Raw genomic sequence first — 19068 nt, 5'->3', positions numbered from 1 at the left:
TTTTAGTTTATATTATAAATTTGTAAAGGCAGTGAATGATAAGCATTTTTCTAATTTTTATTTGCAAATCCTCCAAAAAAGTAATGTTATGGGCATTTATTTATTCAAAATGACTTAAGTGGTGATAGGTGCATTTACGTAAACCCTTGTATGGTGGATTTTACTGTGTCCCCAGTTAATACATGTTCTTGGTCTCGGTCTGCATTCTGATGGGTGTGGACCCATGTAAATAAGGTCTCTTCAAGGCATTACTTCAGTTACCATCTCAGATGCATCAGTTTGGACTTAAATCTGGATTACTGGAGTCCTTTTATAAACAGAGAAAGGGTGAGACAGAAAAAGAAGACACTGGAGAAACAAGAAGCTAGAACTTAACAGAACCCGGAAGGGAAAGGTTTTCTGCCATGTGCATTGCCATGCGACAGAAAAGCCAAGGAACCCCAGAGACTGCCAGCCAAAAGACAGTGACCTCGAGAGGAAGCAAGCCTTCCAGCCTCTAAAACTGGGAGCCAAAACATTTGTCTTGTTAAGCCAACCCACCGTATGGGATGCATTTTAGCAGCTAAGAATCTGAAATCGTTTTTGGTATCTGAAAGTGGAGCGCTGCTATGTCAAATACCTAAAAATATAGAAACTGCTTTGGATTGGGTAAGGAGTAGAGGTAGAAGAATGGGGAGGTGCTTGATAGAAAAAGGCTTGGTTGCTTTGAAGAGATTTTTGGAAGAAATACAAATGTTGAAGGTCTTAGAAGGAAATAATGAATGTTACTGGGAATTAGAAGAAAGGTGGGTTTCGCTACAAAGTGACAAGAGAACTTGGCAAAACTGTGTCCTGATGTCAGTTCGAAAGTGGAATTTAAACAGTGGAATTGGATATTTAGCTAGTGAGATTTCCAAGCTAAGTGTCAGAAGGTACAGCTTGGCTTCTCCTTGTAGCTTACGGTAAAGTGCAAGAGGAGAGGGATTAAGCTGAGAACTGAACTTTTAAAGCACAAAGAAACCAGAAACTGATGGTTTGGAAAATTCTGAACCTATCCAGACACTGTGCTCTGAGAAGAAGCCAGAGGTGGCTCTATCAGGGACCTCCATGAGCTTCCAAGAAGTGAGTCCCCAGAGGAAGGGGGTCCATGCGAAGGTTTAATTGAACAATACTTTGCTAAAGAGGGTGTGGCTGAACATGGATCCAGTCAATCATTTCTGGGAAGTAAGTATTGAAAAGGATCTGTGGAAAGTTCTAATGTCTGATGGTTTGGACCCACATGAACTGCACACAAATCCAAAAAGGTTTTATCAAAATGTGTGTGAGAAGAACTACACCAGCCTGGATTGGAAGGGATAGAGAAGGGATCAATTGAAGGAAGAATGACTTCAATGAAAGAACTATGGAAGAAAAGGTCTGGACTGAAAAGATCTCCTTAAGCCAAGAAAACGGGCCTACCTATGTATATGGAAAGGTAGGACATCTGCTCCAGTGCTTTGAAGGGGCAGGCCTTGTGCATCATTGTTCAGGGACAGTACTGCCATCTCAATGCTCAGAAATGGTGGGGCTTGTGCCCCAGTGTTTGAGGAGAACCCAGCCACCATCACAATGCTATGAGTGTTCCAGCACTCACAGACAGCCTGGCTGCCATCCTGATGCTCGGAGAAAGTAAGATCTGTGTCTCAGCATTCGTAGAGAGTCCGACACCATCCTAATGCTTGTAGAATATGGGACCTTCACCCTAGGTTTGGGGATAACATGGCTGCTGCACAAGCTCTTGGAAGAGGTGGGGCTGCCACTCCATTAGGCCCCAAGGGCAAAACACTAATCTGTAGATACTATCAGACCTTGAAATCTAATAAGAGTTTGCCCTGCTGGATTTGAGACATGTTGGGGGCCCATGACCCTTGTTTTCCTTACAATTTCTCCCTTCGGGAATGGTAATATTTATCCTATGCCTGTCCCTCTATTCTATATTAGAAATAGATAATTTGTGTTCTAGGTTTCACAGGTCCTTTAGACAGAAGAAATTTGCCCTAGGATGGACCACAACCATAACTGATTTTGATGAGACTTTGTACTTAGTATTGTTACAGAAATAGTTTGAGGCTTTGGGGATGTTGTGATGGAATGAATGCATTTAGCATGTGGGAAGAACATGTGTTTTAGGGGTCCACATGGTGGACTGAATTGCATAGGCCAATTTAGACATATTCTTGGTCGTGGTCTGGATTCTGTAAGGTGTGGACCTGTTGTAAATAAGATCTCTTCAAGATGTTCCTTCAGTTAAGGTGTGACTCAGCTGAATCAGTCTGGGCTTTAATCCAGATTACTAAAATCCTTTATGAGTAAAATTCAGACAGAAAAAGAAGCCACTGGAGAAGCAAGAAACTAGAAGTTAACAGAATCCGGAAGAGAAAGGTAAGACACCACCATGTGACAGAAAGGCCAAGGAACCCACGACTGCTGATCAGGTCAGTCAGAAGAAATCAAACTCAGGAGGAAGCAAAGCTTTCTAGCCTCTGAAACCATGAGCCAATAAATTCTTGTTCTTAAGCCAAATTCATTATGCAGTATTTATTTTAGCAGCTAGGAAATTAAAACATCTTCTTACAGGGATTGAGAAAACCCCTAGAATGAGCTGAGACTCAGCATCAAGAGATTGAGAAAACCTTCTGACCAAAAGGGGGAACAGTGAAATGAGACAAAGTAAAGTGTCAATGGCTGAGAGATTGCACAGAGTTGAGAGGTTATCCTGGAGGTTATTCTTATGCATTAAATAGATATTGCCTTGTTAGTCAAGATGTAATGGAGAGGCTGGAGGGAACTGCCTGAAAATATAGAACTGTGTTCCAGTAGTCATGTTTCTTGAAGATGACTGTATAATGATATAGCTTTCACAATGTGACTGTGTGATTGTGAAAACCTTGTGTCTGATGCTCCTTTTATCTACCTTATCAACAGATGAGTAAAACATATGGAATAAAAATAAATAATAGGGAGAACACATGTTAAAATAAACTTAGATTGAAATGCTAGTGATCAATGAAAGGGAGGGGTAAGGGGTATGGTATGTATGAATTTTTTTCTGCTGTCTTTTAATTTCTTTTTCTGAATTGATGCAAATGTTCTAAGAAACGATCATGATGAATATGCAACTATGTGATGATATTGTGAATTACTGATTATATATGTAGAACAGAATGATCATATGTTAAGAATGTGTTTCTTGTCATATTTTTTTAATTTAAAAATAAAAAATTTTTAAATAAAAAGCTCTCAGAAAGCAAAAACAAAAATAAAAACACCTTTTTACCTTTCTGAAATGAAAATGTTGTTAGACTGTAGGTACAGTTCCTCAAGAACTGGCCATCCAGAAGCACAACTGAGCACCTATGAGAAAAATTCAATTCAGAATTAAGTGACCGCTAATGTTTGTTTCTATTTTTTTATTAGAATAACCTCTATATGAATTCAGTTTACTGTTTTAGAAATAAATTACCTCACAGAATTTCATTACAGACTATATTTCAGGCAAGGAGTGTTGGTGGGAAGATGTTAAAACTAAAATGTTAAGGGCCTACATTTTAATAGGTAGCACATTTAATATGGTAGCACATACTTTCAACACTTTGAACCAACCTGGATAGATACAAATGCATCGTTAAGGCAAAGTTGAACTGGAGATGCTGATTTAACACATTCTTCTCATATTTAGTTTCCTTAAGCAAAGGAAGGGCACTGATGTTAACACACCTTTCCTTAATTCTAATGTTAATCTGGATTTGTAAAGAACACACTAATCGAAACAAAATTTCTCAGCAACTATTTCTAAAGTCTCTCACTTGAACCTGATTGCCATCTCTGCCACCTAAATTCCCATATGCCTTTCCAGTTCGATGCTAAACCTAGACCCAGAGAGGGAATAACGCACAATGGAAGGAGTACTGGGAAAGAAGTTAAATGGCTGATTTAGGTTAAAGGGCATTTTATTCATGAGTTGCTTTTGTGACATTTCACAAATGAACAATACTGCTTGGGATATACTTATCTGCAGCTGGTTTGAAAATGAAAAATTCTGGGTAGGTGAAATCAGTAAACCCCTAAGAGAAAACAGTAGTCCCAGATAAAACTCCAAATGGTTGTCATGCCCAGGATCCACAATTCCACTTCAAGTCCAGTTATATACAATGAACAGTGGATTATATTAGCTGAACTTCAATAAAAAAAAAAGGGATGTAATAACCTTTCTGTTGACTACCCTGTCCCCTCAAAAGTGGTAAAAATCAGGTAGCTAAAGGCTCAGTGAAGAGCTAAATCTCAAGCTTTTAAAAGTAAGCACACACTTATTGCATATACAATAGAAAGACACCAGGATAAAGCAAAATACCCTTTTTTTGAGCTAAAAGAGAGAATGCAGGTTCTTAGATATAAAATTCTACTTAGATATATGATTTTTTAAAACTTTTTCTTTTGGTACGGCAGTATAAAAAATCTTATTTGGCTAACAAGATGATTCAACTCAAGTCACATTCCCTATTAAACCCAGAATTCAAAATTGCTTATTACCAGGTTAAAAAACAAAACAAAAAACAAAGAAATATCATTACCTCAGCCCATGTGATTCCTGTTCGACTAAGAACTAAAACCTTCAGTGCAGAAAGTGTTCCACTTAGAGATGGTGAACCAGAGGGAAATTTTAGTTTATTTTCACTGTATAGAAAAAAAAATGCAATATGCTTATTACTATGGAGTAGATTCAACTGAAACAACAATTTGGGTGAGAGTTTTGGTTTGCTTCGATCTTGAAATGAAGTTCTATTAAAAATAAAGTGAGCTGGACTATCGAGTTTTTAACAGTTAACATGCAACGTTTTTTGGTGCCTGACATGTAAATATGTTCACAGGGTTAGGGGAGCTATGTGAGGCTGCATGTTTCCTGAAATGTGAGACTCCAGCAGTTCTAAGGTCAGCTTTTCAGTTTCACAAGATGTGGCTCTTGACATTGAAAAATTAAGTTCCATTCTAAAGAATTTCATTAATATGATAGACTGTGGACCAGGATCTTGCTTTTCTAAACACACCTTTTGCCCTTTTGCTATCAGGATTTAGTTAAATGAAATAAATTATTGTCCTTCCGATTTTCTTTCAAGATCCTAATCTCAGAAAGTACTCAACCTCATTAGTTACTCTGAAAGAAGATACCATTTGAAAATTATCCCATATTTCCAGAGGAAACACCATGGGTAAAATTACAATGATTTGCTCTATTTGGAGTACAACCAGTTTAGGCCTGACTATTTATGAATGTACTTGCGCGAACCAGCTACAACTCACCTATATATATAAACTTGGTTCAAGTATGAAAGGGGAAGCCTGGCTGAGACCTTAGAAAATTTGGTTCTGAGATTAAAACTAATCAAACATTCAGGAAGAATTGGAAAACTGTGATATTAATAAAATACATCGATCAGTGAAAAATCCCTATTAAAATAATTATTCCCAGCAAAGTTATTAATTCCCCAATTAAATGCAAGAAGCTTCAAAATAAAGTTTTAATATTATCACCTCTCCCCTCCTATGCCCCAATTAAATATCACCTCCTTCAAATTTTCCATCTTTTATGAAGATCTTTCCGCTCGATGCAACCTAATTCACACCCACCCAATCAAAAGTAAAACATTCCTATCAATTACCGCATGACTATTTGAAAGACTACAAGAACAATTTAGCATAAAGTCAAAAAAGCCAAAAGCAGCTCTATTAAACTTCCACTAGGGGAGCAGCCTTAACACCATCCATTTTCCCATCTCCTTTCCCCAGAGATGCTATGAGCCAGCCAGGAGAGGTTAGGAGTTTTGTAGTATGAGACAATTAGGCAACCAAGAATTCATACCTGAGATCAAGAACTTCAAGGTGTTTAAGTTGATCAGCAATATGTATCACTTCATCCCATGATGACAACAGGTTTTTTGACAAATCTATTTCCCTAATATCTAAATTCATGTTAAGAAACAATGATTTCAAAAGAGTCATTAAAAAAACATAACAATCATCACATATTAAATATGAAGCATGGGATTCTGAACTTTTCACTTTATACCCTCTATTCTGCTTGAAATTTTTTCATAAGCACATGCTGCTTTTTACCTTTTCAAATTGTCCAACTGATCATTCAGAAACTGAAACTTCAAAGTCATATACCACAAAATTGAGACAGTTATAATTAATGAATAGGGACCAAATGCCATCCCCTGAACAATCTAGAATTATCCAACAAAAAGAGAGAAAAAGTAGTGATAGTAATTTGACCTATTAAGCACTCAAAGTACAGCCACATAGGCCTTGCTCTTGGCACTGCTTAATAGCCAAGAGCTTACACAAATAATCTTCCTAACCAGAGTTACTTTGCATTGTACAAATCCCCAAATACAGTGTCATCTTTCCTGGAATAAGGGTTAGTTTGGACAGATGCTCAAAATTACTAAGAATGATTATGGGGATTCAGAAGATCCCTGAAGAACAGAAGCAGTTAGAATGACCCCCACTGCCTCTGGAGCAGGAATTCAGAAAAGGGAAACCCAGGAGGGTTGAAAAAGAAGGGCATTTGAGCTGATGGGCAATACTGTCTGCTAGAGAGGAGCTGTAGTAGTGGAATCAGGAAAGGACACAACTTAGCAAAATATCTAGGGAGAGAGATGGAAAAGAAGCCTGGAACAAGGACTGAAACCAGGTAAAGTTGGATCTTATACACTGTTATGGATTGCCTCATGTCCCTCCCAAAAGGACATTTCAAATCCTAAACCCCTGTCCCATGAATGTGACTCCATTTGAGAATAGGTTCTCTGAAAATGTCATTTGTTAAGAAGAGGCCAAATTGGAGAAATTAGATTAGGGTAGGCCACAATCCAATATGACTGGTGTTCTTATAGTAGAGGAAATTTGGTCAGTAAGAGAGAAAGACAAAGCCATGTGAGGGAGGCAAAGATTGAGCTATGCTGCCACAAGCCAAGAACTCCACAGACTGCCAGCAAATCACCACTGGAAATCTGGGAGCATGGAACGGATTCTCCCCTTTAAAAGGAAATGTCGTCCTGCTGACACCTTGATTTTTGGACTTCTAGCTTCCAGAACTGTGAAACAGTAAACTTATGCTGTTTAAAACAACTGGTCTATGGTACTTTATTATAGCAGCTCTGGTAAATTAAGTAACACACTAATTTGATTTTTAAAATTATTCAATTCATTCACAAATAATTACTCCACAAATATTCTATTCCACAAGTAATTATTGAGGGAATACAGCAGTGAGCAAAATAAAGTCTCAGTTGAGGAAAGAAAGACAATCAATAAACATGCACATCTATAGCATATTATGTACAGATGTATGCTAAGAGTAATAAAGCAGGGTATAAGGGAAAGGGTGGATGTAGGTATTTAAAATAAGGTGGTCAGGTAAGGGCATATTTAAGCAGATAACTAATGAATTGAAGGATACCTCTGGGAGCATTCTGGGCAAAGGGAATTTACAAGAGCAAAGACCTCAGATTAGAACAGGTTTAGCCCTTACTGGGACTGGAGCACCAGTGTGGCTGGAGCACAGTGAGGGTGTGGGTACTGGAAATGACGTCACAAAGGCTCCTAGGGGTGAGGCCACTGTAAGTCTTTGCTAGTCTCGGACTGAAATGGAAAGCTACTGGAGGGTTTTGAGCAGAAAACTGATGTGATCTAAACTGGGTTTTTAAAAGGTCACTCTGCTACTGTGTTGAGCAACAGCCTACAGGGAAGCAAATGCAGAGCAGGAAGACAGAAGGAAGTTCTGGCAATAATCTAGGCTTCAATCAGACTGATAGCTGATTGGGAATGTCAAATGTGGTACCCAAATCGGAACGTAGAGCTGATGGGACTTGCCAGTAGATTTAGACATAGGACGTGAGAAAAAAGGAAGAGTCAAGGATAACTCCAAGGTTTTTGATCTGTGCAACTGGAATTATCATTTACTTTTTTTTTACTTCTTTATTTTTTTATTAATTAAAAAAATTAACAAACAAACAAAACAATAAGATATCATTCCATTCTACATATATAATCATTATATATTATAAATTATCATTTATTGAGATGGAAAAGATTACAGAATGAGCAGGTTTGAAGGGAACTGAGTTTCAGCCACACTTAATTTGAAATGGACATTAGCTGTCTAAATAGAGAGAGCAAATGAGTGCTGCACATAAAAGTCTAGAAGAAAAGAGGTCTGGGCTAGAATATAAATGTAGAAATATCAGCGTCTACATGATGTTTAAAAGCCATGCACTGGAAAAGCTCCCCAGGGGAAGAAGGAATGTAGATAGAGAAGCAAAGAGGTCAAAAGTCGGAGCCTTGGGCACTCCCAACACTCTTAGTTCAGAGAATAAAGAAACAGAGAAGAAGCAATCAAAGGGGGAAGATGAGAACCAAGATCCAATAATAGTACCAGCAACTGCTGCTACTGCTGTTGCTAACCATGCCCCAGGCATTACTCTCTTCCCATTTCAAAGATGAAAAAATTGAGAAATGAAGAAATTATATAACTGTGTAACCCTATGCAAATTAAAGAGAGTGCATTAAAAGTTCCAGTCTGCCTCACTCCAAAACCCATTTTCTTATACCCACTAAAGCAACAGGTAATCTAAGTATAGAATAAAAACATGGAAAAGCTTTTTTTTACAAAAAACAGTTGGAAAGGAAATAGTTTTAGGCAGGAACCAATAAGGGAGCTCTACAAGCAGATCAAGAAAAAGTGAATTAAGGCAGTGGAAATGCAAAGAATGGATCCTAACCCACAATTGGTAAACTACAGCCTGTGACCCAAATCCAGTCAGTTGCCTGCATTTTTCACAACCTTAGAGCTAAGAATGGTGTTTAGTTTTTAAATGATTTTTTTTTCACATGGGCAAGCACCAGGAATCGAACCCGGGTCTCCGGGATGGCAGGCGAGAACTCTGCCACTGTGCCACCATTGCCACCCTTAAATGGTTACATTTTAAATGGTATGTCATAAAGTACCCTCATTATCTTCAATTTTGCCTACTGGCTCACAATGCTGAAATTATTTACTATTTGAACCTTTAAGAAAAAGTTTGCTGACTCTGATTTAGAATCCTTCAGAAGAACATGGGCCACAAGACAGTGAGCAAGACAATAATGCCAAGTATATTGGGAACAGAATAAAAATCCCAGAATGATGAGATGCCACCCAAGCCACAATGCTTGGATACTGATATTTTACAACTTGCAGAGTGAAGTTTAATGGCAGAAATAGCAAAAAAAAAAAAAGAAGAAGAATTAGCTACATTAATCTGAATTTCTACAAGTAGAATAACTACCCAAAGCAAAAATGTCATATCAAACACAAGCACAAAAAGTGAAGACTGACAAGAAATGCTAGACACAATAAACAGATTCTAGGTCTACTCAGTTCTGCTCCTCCACTAAGTTGGCTACACATTCTTGTACAATTGTTCTTAGAGTTTCTCAAAGCAGCTACGGAAGACAGTGAGGATCTACAGCCCACATGGCAAATGCATTCAGACATGGGTCTTACTCCTGATTCTCTCCTGTTAGGCTCCCTCTTCAATGCCAGGGATCCCCTTATGTTGCCCCTGTCTTCTACTGCCCTGTGTGTTACTCTGACACTCTAGACACTGACCCTGGTGTGGACTGATGTGCTGGGGGTATTTCATGCGTCGTGGTCTGACTGAACTTTGGCCACCTTTCATCTCCATTAGCCCTGCCATCTCCAAGTTACCAGGCAGATTAGAAGATCCAGTGACTCTTCACTCACTCACACTTTCTATTACATAGGCTAGAGTCATAAATATTTTTACTCTTCTGTACAGAGTACACAGATTATCTACATCCTGAAATAAACTGTAAACAATATAAATCATTAATGTAGTATCTCCTTCTCTTTCCTCTTCTTCCCCTCAAAATTCAAAGGGATCCTGTTGCTATACAGTTCTTGCTCCCAGTGGATAAATTCTCTTTCCCCTAGGTTCTGAGTCCTCTGGTGAAGTATTCTTGCTCATCCCTTCCATGAGAGGTCCTACACAACTTTATATAAATCAGGTCTGCGACATTTATACTGCCTTTAGTCATAGTCAAGTGAATAACCTCAAAGAGGGAGAAACCGAAAAGAGGATGACTAGATTAAATACAGAAAGGCAATACTTCAATTTCTGGCAGGAATTCAATCAGTAACTGCAAGAAATTCATCACTGTATCTGCAAATATCATCTATGACTTATCTTACTAAAACTCATTTTTTCAAGTATTGGGGGACATTTCCCCATGAAAGAGTAGTATAAACAAGCATTATGCTGATTCTTTAGTACTCTGATGACAACTCAGATTAACCAAACACTCTACATTCCCCAGTTAAACAGATCTTTTCTTTTATGTTGAAAGAAAATATGCCTTGAACCACCAATTCCCAATTTTCTAAGATCACTTAAGAGTAGGCTAGGCATGATACAGAATGCACACTTCTTCAGCATTCTATTCATTACTAAACTCTATTTCCACATCCACTTTAATTCCTCTACACTCAAGGCTGCTTAATTTTGCGGAAAGCAATCACATCTGCACAGTGCACAGGGGTAAAACCTAGTTGCTGCTCATGAGCAAAGATCACCAGCCTGAATGCTCCAGTCCCTCCAAATACGAACAGGCTCCTCAAGGCTGAGGAGATCAGTATCTCAGATGCACTGGTTGGGGAGTTCTGTCCTAATTTCTATCACAACTAAAGTATGTTCTGAGTGGTTAGAAACATTCTGCTAAAAAGAACTTAGTGTATATTACTCATCTGGCATCTCCTCATTCAGATAAGCAAGATTATAAACTATCTTTTGCATGAATTATTATCTAGAGATTAGGCAAAAATTGGGAAAAGAAGATTTTCTAAAGTTAGAGAAAGCCTACTGATTTTCCACTGGGAATTTTTTTTTAACTTACTTCCTACATTTTTTTTTTTATTGTGGGCATAAAAGCAACATATGGCAAAAAAAAAAAAGTAAGAAGAGAAGGTAGAGAAAAGAGAATACAAACTCTTTGGAAAGGACTGTTCGGAGGTACTGTAACAAAATAGTATTTAGTTGCATGAACAGGAACTTTAATAAAGAAAAAAAAGTTTATTTTTCTCACTAACAAGAAGTTTACAAGAAGGCCAGCCAAAACTGGTATAGAGTCCCCAGAATACTATCAAGAACTCATGCTCCTTCCATTTTTCGGTTCTCCTGATTCATACTGGATGGCTTTCTTCTTCACGCTTGCAAGAAGCATGCCAAACACACACACACACTCCACCCCTCCACCTCACCCCACGCCCCCCCACCCTCACGCCCCAGGCATTCTGTCTGCATTCAAAGCAGGGAGGAAGGTGAAGTCAAAGGGCAAAAGGCAGGGCCAACTAAACACGTCCCTTTTTTAAAAGCCCCATTTGGTGTTTATTTACTCATAAGCATTTCTTAATACTTGTACTATATGTTTCCATATCCCTAATTTTTTTTTTTCGACCAGCATCTCATTGGTTAGAAATGAGTCACATTCCACACCTAACACAAGGCAGTCTGGGAAAGTAAATCATTTATCTGGGCACTGATTTCCCCAAGCAAGACTGAAATGCTATTAGGAAGGTTAGGCAATTAGTAGCAGTGTCTGGCACAAGTATCAAACCCAAAATCAGATTCCAGTACAAGCTATCAGTGAAAAAGGATACTAGGACATGTTGTGGCAATTTCTCCTTTTTCCCCTGCACAATTCACCACACAGTTCCTCAGAGAAATTTCCTGCAACTTGCTCAGCTGACTGAATAAAAAACACACAGTTCACATACATACATACATAAACACATATGCTATCTATTGGCCCTTTAAAAATTAAAAAGCGTTCTTGCCTGCTATGCCAGAGGACCCGGATTCGATTCCCGGTGCCTGCTCATGTACCAAAATAAATAAATAAATAAAAAATAATAATAATATACAAAAAAAATTAAAAGCATTTCAGATATATAAAAAGACATAAAAAATAATATAACAAATACCAGTACTCACCATCCAACTTATGAAAGAAAGCATTATAAATATTAAAAATATAACTGAAGTCTTCTGTGTCCCACTCCATAAAACATACCTCTTTCCCAGGGGTAACCATTTGGTGTTCATTATAAATTACAAGCATTTCTTAATTCTTTGACTCTATTATTTCCACATCCTTAAATCCTTTTTTTCTGTGTATTATGAAACTTTATAAAATGATATTCTAACACACACACACCACACATATCCTTCTGCAACTTTACTTTTTTTGCTTAACAGCATATTTGTACATCAGTGAGATTTAGCTATGCTGACATATGTAGCTGTAGAACTTTTACTATATGCATAAGATACAGTTATTTTATTTAATCCTCTGCTGACACTTAGATCATTTTTAGCAGTGCTGAAGTAAACTGTATTTCATACTTCTCCTTGCACTCACATGCAAAAATCTAAGGATACAACCTAGAGTGTGTGCCTATCTTCAGCTTTACTAGTTCTCTAATCAGCCATTTTTCAGGTACATAGAATTGGTATTTTCTACTTATTAAAAGAGACAGTATGTTATAGAAATAGTATACGAACACAGAATCTGGAGGCTGGGTTCAAATCTCAATTCTACCACCTCCTTTGCCTTTGGACAATTTAACTAGCATCTCTGTATCTCAGATTCTGCATCTTTAAAATAATTTCGAGAGTTAGCATTTGGTGTACAGTAAGGCATGGATAATAACTTATAAAAAATGAACATTAGGGCAGGCCACAGTGGCTCAGCAGGGAGAGTTCCCACCTGCCATGCCAGAGACCTGGGTTCAATTCCTGCTGCCTGTCCATGCAAAAAAAAGAACATTAAAATGACAATCTTTGGGGAAAATATCAAGTTCAAAATGCAAGGCACAATGGGGTTATCAGTTGGGGCCTACTGTTAAGGGTTCTAGATTGTAAGCTCTTATAGCAGCCACATATATTAGGAGTGGTAACTGATATTTCTAAATTCTGAGATACTGAGCTATTTGTATATAACCTGGTTGTTCCCTGAAACTTGGGTATTTATGTGACACCAGAAACTTAGAGTTGGAGCACTGAAGCTATGAAAGTCATCATATTCTGTTCAGCAACTGTTAAAAATGTTGATAAAGTAATCAGACTTCAACTAGAGATATGAATGAAGCTGACCAGGATAAGACTAAGGTAAATCAGAATACAGGGGAAAGGATGATATGGTCTATATTTTAAATTTTCAACTTTTATGTGAGACCAAAGGAAGAGATATTTATTGGGTGCAAAATTTCTATTTTGCATAGCATATTATCTAATTTAACTTGTATGGTCAGTTTATTCGGACACCACAATGGAATCTTAATAAAGCATGAGATCTTGTTGTTTTGAACAGGTTAGTGTGATGCCCCAATATAACCCAGAGTAATTTGGGCCATGATAAAAAGTATTTGCAAAGTCCCCTCAGGGACTGGGAAGAAAGGAGGAAATATTCAACTTCACATCTGGGGAATTTCTGATCTTCTCGTAAGCAGTGGGGTTAACCAACTCAATAGGCGGAGCTCTCACTCTTGGGGATCACCCTTATGAAACTTACTCCTGCAACAGAGAAGCTAAGCCTACTATGCCTAAGAGTCACCCCCAGAGCATTTCTTTTGTTGCTCAGATGTAGCCTCTCTCTCTAAGCCAACTCAGTAGGTAAACACACTGCCCTCCCCCATTATGTGGGGCATGACACCCAGGGGTGTAAATCTCCCTGGCATCGTGGGACAGAACTCCCGGGATGAGCCAGGACCCAGCATTTTAAGATTGAGAAAGCCTTCCTGACTAAAAGGGGGAAGAGAGCAATGAGACAGGGTAAGCGTTCAGAGGCTGAGAGATCTCAGAGTCAAGAGGTTGTACTGGAAGTTTTCTTATGAATTATACAGATGTCCCTTTTTAGTTTATGGTGTAGTGGAGTGGCTGTAAGGAAGTACTGAAACTGTTGCGCTGTACTCCTGTAGACTTGATTCTTGAAGACAACTGTATAACTATATAGCTTTACAGTGTGACTGTGTGATTGTGAAAATTTTTTGTGTCTGATGCTCCATTTATCCGGGGTATGGACAGATGAGTTTTTTAAAAAAAATGGATAAAAAATAAATAAATAATAGGGGGACAAGGGGTAAAATAAATTGGGTAGACTGAAACACTAGCAGACAATGAGAGGGAGGGGTAAGGGATATGGATATTTCTTTTTCTGGAGAGACACAAATGTTTGAAAAATGATCATGATGATGAATACACAACGATGTGATGATACTGTGAGCCACTGAATGTACACTATGTATGGACTGCATGTGTGTGAAGATTTCTCAATAAAAATATTTTTAAAAATAAAAACAAAAAACAAAAAAATGTAAGGCACAAGCTCAATCATCAGATACTTGGAAAAATAAATCAGCCCCAGCAAAGTCCTAGAGCAGAGCCTCCCAAACACTGATCTCAATCTCCATGGCCCTTGGTGTTCTGGTAAATTTTTATCAGTGCCTAGGCCAAAAGAAATAGTTCCATTTTGGAAGTAGTTAGGTCCAAGCAATTTAATAATTGTCCTATCAATTTAATGATAGTTGGGCACTGCACAACTTCCCAAACTTTAGAATAAGACTGGGCTCTACCACCTCCAGATTTCATGTGGATTTTCAGGAGATAATTGCTTTTATCACAGCAACTGCCAAAAACCCCAACTCTGTAACAATATGCATCACTGAAAGGAGTTGTACAGTGTAATGAAACTATGACCTATGTTGAACTAATAGCTTGCACAGTGTTCAACTGATGTCACTGTTGCTGTCTAAAATTTAAGCTATCCACTGCCGTGCCCAGTGATACCTTGGTACAAAGCTGGGGAACTGCAGTCTCAAGAGAGACATCACTCCAAGCAAAGTAATCTCCATGAAAAACCATACAGAAAGCTATTTGCTTTTGATTTCCTTACTGTATAAATTTTTTCTTGATTATACAAAGTTGAAACTGGTCAGCTGGATATGATTAAGAAAATGACTTAAGAACAGAGGTCTCAATTCCTAAGAATGATGACTATCATTTTTTGCACAATCTCATTTGTTATGCACAACAGCTCTAGCAGCTTAGGAATTATTCTATGAATGAGGAAACTGGGGCTGAGAAATTATAAGCAATTAACTCTAATTTGTGTCAAATCTAGGAAGTGGTTCAGCTATTATCAGAATCATCTGTCTCCTCTGTCTGGCTCCAATATTGGTCCTTTTCACTATGCTGTCCCATAATTTCATAATTTATTTTACTAACCTTTAACCCATTTAAGAGATTGCTTCAGAATCTCTTTAATTTTACCTTTTCAATCAAAAGGATACCAGTTAATTACTAAATGCAGTGATACTCAAGAAGTCAGGTCATCTTCCAGGACAGTACTTGAGTTATGTAGTTGTTCATAAACTGTGAGGGGAAAAAGCTTTTCTTTTTCTGTTTACAATTTGTTAATATCCACAGAACTCATAGTAAAAAAGATGAACCAGTAAGAAAAACCTGTCTCTTTTGGGATAAAAGATATTTCAATATTTGTGCTTTAAGTGGAAAAAATAAAGCAAAAAACTCTTACCCTATGAGGAATATGGTTCTTTAAATCCAAGTAAATCAGTAGGATAAACAGCAAACTGCTAATAATTATCCCTTGATGGCATTAGTCGTGACTTTCATTTTGTTCTTTCTTGTGTATCAATTTGTATTTTCTAAATTCTGTACAATGAATGCATATTGTTTCATAATTAAAAAAAACAGTCAAGTTGTTGCTTTTGGAAATTTTAAAATTTTAATCTTAGATTTTTTTTAATGGTAGCATCTATGCTAAAAAGCAGAGGTATCAAGAAATGAGTTTATTCTTCAACACTGAGAATAAAGAAGTCTGCTTCACTGTTCCATCTGCACTTTATATTTTGTATTATGTCAAACCCTAATAACCGAAAAAAGATGGCAAAGAAAATTACTCTGGACAGAGCCATACTTAATTCTTTAACTTTAGAGTGTGGCTGCAAATCTGTTATCCAGAATGCCTACCAGGAGTCACTACTGGGATGATGCCCAATCAGCAACCATCACTAAACTCAAGTGGCCTGGAGGGTTTTTGTAGAGTTGTGACTATATATCATCCTTCACTTTCTTTGACTCAGTTCACGTGAGAATAGTAAGCCTATCTGTACAGAACTACAGTTCACAGAAAGTTTCAGAGAAAACAGCTCTGGTTTAACAGTTTCAAAATGCTGTTTAGTGCACCACAGAATGCTACGTAATAATTTGGGACACTTCTTTTGTTTTTGTTTTTAGTATATATATATATTTTTATTTTTTAATACAACAATGTACAAACACATACATTTTTAACATACAAACATTCCATACATAGTGTACAATCAATGGCTCACAATATCATCACATGGTTGTATATTCATCACCATGATCACATTTTTAAAATATATTTTTTTAAATAATGAATGCTCAAAACAAAAAATTTGAAAAATAGCAACTAACACTAAGTAACATTAGTAACACTGTCACAATAAATAATAAACAATTATTATCCCATCATCTATAAATAATAAAGGTAAAAACATCGTGGCATATATCCTTCCAGATATTTCTCTAGCATGTGTGTGTTTGTTTGCTCTATAGACAAAAACCTAGAACGGATGGCCTGTTCTGCCACTTACTAGCTGTGGGACCTTGGGCAACATACTTAACCTCTCTGTGCTTATTCTCCAGCAAATGAAAATAATAATGCTTGCCATGTGCACTGTCATAAAGATTAAATGACATATGGAACATAACGTTCAGAGCACAGTGTCCGACATATAGAAAGTACTCAAATTAATAATATCAATATTATTATTATTACACAGTGTGGAATGAAGCTGTTCTGGGACACTTCTTAAAAGCAAATTCAGTAGGTCTGGGATGGAACTCAGGATTCTGCTTGTTTCAAAAGCTCACCAGGTGATAAAGTTGTGCAGCCAGAAATGGGACCTACTTGCTTCTAGAAGGTACCAACATTTTATATAGCATAGGTAACTATTTAGCCTTCTATTTCCATTCCTGACTTATCATCCAATTGAAAATGTCATGATGAAGAATAATAGAACCAACATGTCAGCATATATTTAAATAAAAATATTTAAATTATTTTTTTAAATAATACATTTTAATGTAAATAAAATGAACAAAGCAATGTTTCACTTCCAACCTAGAAAAATCCACTAATCCTATGCTAAAATAAGGGATTTTATTTTATAAAATCCTGGGATTCCTCAGATTTCAATTCACTGCTGACATAGAAAGGATAAACCAGTTTGAGAGTGAAGTTCTGGGCATGTGACAAGGGTCATATGTATTTAAATCCTGAACTCTGATAACTCTAAACTCAGCTCTACCATTATCAACTCAACTTACCTTTGCTGTTTTCTAATAGAGTCAAAGCCAACAGTTTCCACAGGTTTATTTCCAATTGTAATAATCTGTTCTTTTCCATCTTCTTCTGGTTCATCTTCTACCACATAGCGCTTCTTAACTGCAGTAAGAAAGTCTACTCCAAAATTTACCTTGTTTGGACGGACAAAGGATCCTCCTGTTGGGTGCCTGGAAAAGGAGAAAAATAGTACACAGAATAAAATTTTACCACCAAGAGATTACCAATACATAAACACAATGTTCTGACAGTTTTAAGAAATTTCTGCAACTTGATAAATTAAAAAATCAGCAGAAAAGGGAAAATAATATACTAAAGGAAAATTTATAATCAACATGATTGATTATAAAGGGTTATGAGCTTATGCAAACATAGAAAATCCCAGTGGGCAAACAGATGTGAAATATGGAACAGATAATTCTCTAAGAGGAAACAGAAGTATTAAATTTATCAGGGAAAGTTCTACCTCACTAATGATTAAGAAATGCAAACTAAAATAATTAAACTCTTTTCATCAAAACTCACACACACACAAAAAAGAATTTATAATCATAATCCCAGAAATTTGTCAACAGGCAATAATGAAAAATAAAAACAAAACCACATTTACAAAGATTTTATTTAATGGTATTATTCATGTTCAGGAACTCTATAAACAATAAAAATGCCCAGATGGAAAGGAACTATTAAATGAATCATGACAGATGAAGAATATTATATAGTCAGTAAATTCTAGCTGAAACACTTATAGAATATAAATTATATGTGATATAACAACATAGGAATCATATCTACTAATGGAAGGAGATTGGAAAAGGACACAAAGAAATGAAAAAATTTGCTCGTGACAAGATTATGAAGAAATTCTTTTCCTTTCAATGACAAATTTGAATCAATAACACATTTTTTTTAAAAATAATACATTTTAAAATCTAAAATAGAACATGTGGGAAGAATTCTGTAAAGAGATACAATATAGTATCACAATTAATACTCCAGTTTTATAGCAATTTTAATATTACTCTTCACCAGGATTTAACTGAAATATTAATTATAATGCTATACATAATGGCCACTCTATCAGGCTTTCCAAGAGAGTCAAACGAGGGCTTCGGCTCCATTAAATTTCAGTGTTCTTTATGCCATGGTGATGATACATTAATATCAAGGAAACCTAAACATTAGTATCAAGGAAACCTAATTATGGCTATCAACAAGTGTAAATTTGTTAATATTATAATTTGATTAAAGAATAAATGATGAATTGTATGAATTGTATTATAAACACTATTTCAGCTTATAACATTTAACTCATAAGGAAATTAGATCTTTTTAGAAGTTATCATAATTTAAAAGGATGGAAAATAATATTTACAATAAATTTTGTTTATATGTATACATTTATTCCTGGAAAGGTCTATAGTTATTACCAGATTATGAAAAGGAATTTGTAATTCCAATAAGTTGCAACCAACATACACAGGTAGGAAGAGTGGTCACGAAGCAGAGACCCACGGAGTGTTGATGTCCTGAAAGCCAAAT

General features: G+C 36.6%; 1 protein-coding gene across 8 annotated transcripts in view; it reads right to left on the bottom strand.

Annotated features, from left to right (window-relative positions):
- Positions 1-19068, bottom strand: part of TBCE (tubulin folding cofactor E) — a 104722-nt gene that overhangs the window by 13055 nt on the left and 72599 nt on the right. For 3 of the 8 annotated variants that reach the window (XM_077168399.1, XM_077168398.1, XM_077168400.1), the window contains 6 exons: positions 17511-17696; positions 11912-11948; positions 11735-11823; positions 5876-5975; positions 4590-4692; positions 3296-3372 (listed from right to left, as the gene is read on the bottom strand). In XM_077168399.1, coding sequence (XP_077024514.1) covers positions 3296-3372; positions 4590-4692; positions 5876-5975; positions 11735-11823; positions 11912-11948; positions 17511-17604 — 500 coding nt within the window. In that variant the 5' untranslated portion in view covers positions 17605-17696. The remainder of the gene's footprint in view (positions 1-3295; positions 3373-4589; positions 4693-5875; positions 5976-11734; positions 11824-11911; positions 11949-17510; positions 17697-19068) is intronic. The other 5 variants (XM_077168395.1, XM_077168394.1, XM_077168393.1 and 2 more) reach the window with 3 other exon arrangements.

This window comes from Tamandua tetradactyla, chromosome 7, assembly GCF_023851605.1.
Source record: "Tamandua tetradactyla isolate mTamTet1 chromosome 7, mTamTet1.pri, whole genome shotgun sequence".
Taxonomy (NCBI): domain Eukaryota; kingdom Metazoa; phylum Chordata; class Mammalia; order Pilosa; family Myrmecophagidae; genus Tamandua; species Tamandua tetradactyla.
Note: the sequence above shows the minus strand (reverse complement) of the source record. Positions and strands in the feature narration are given on the sequence as shown.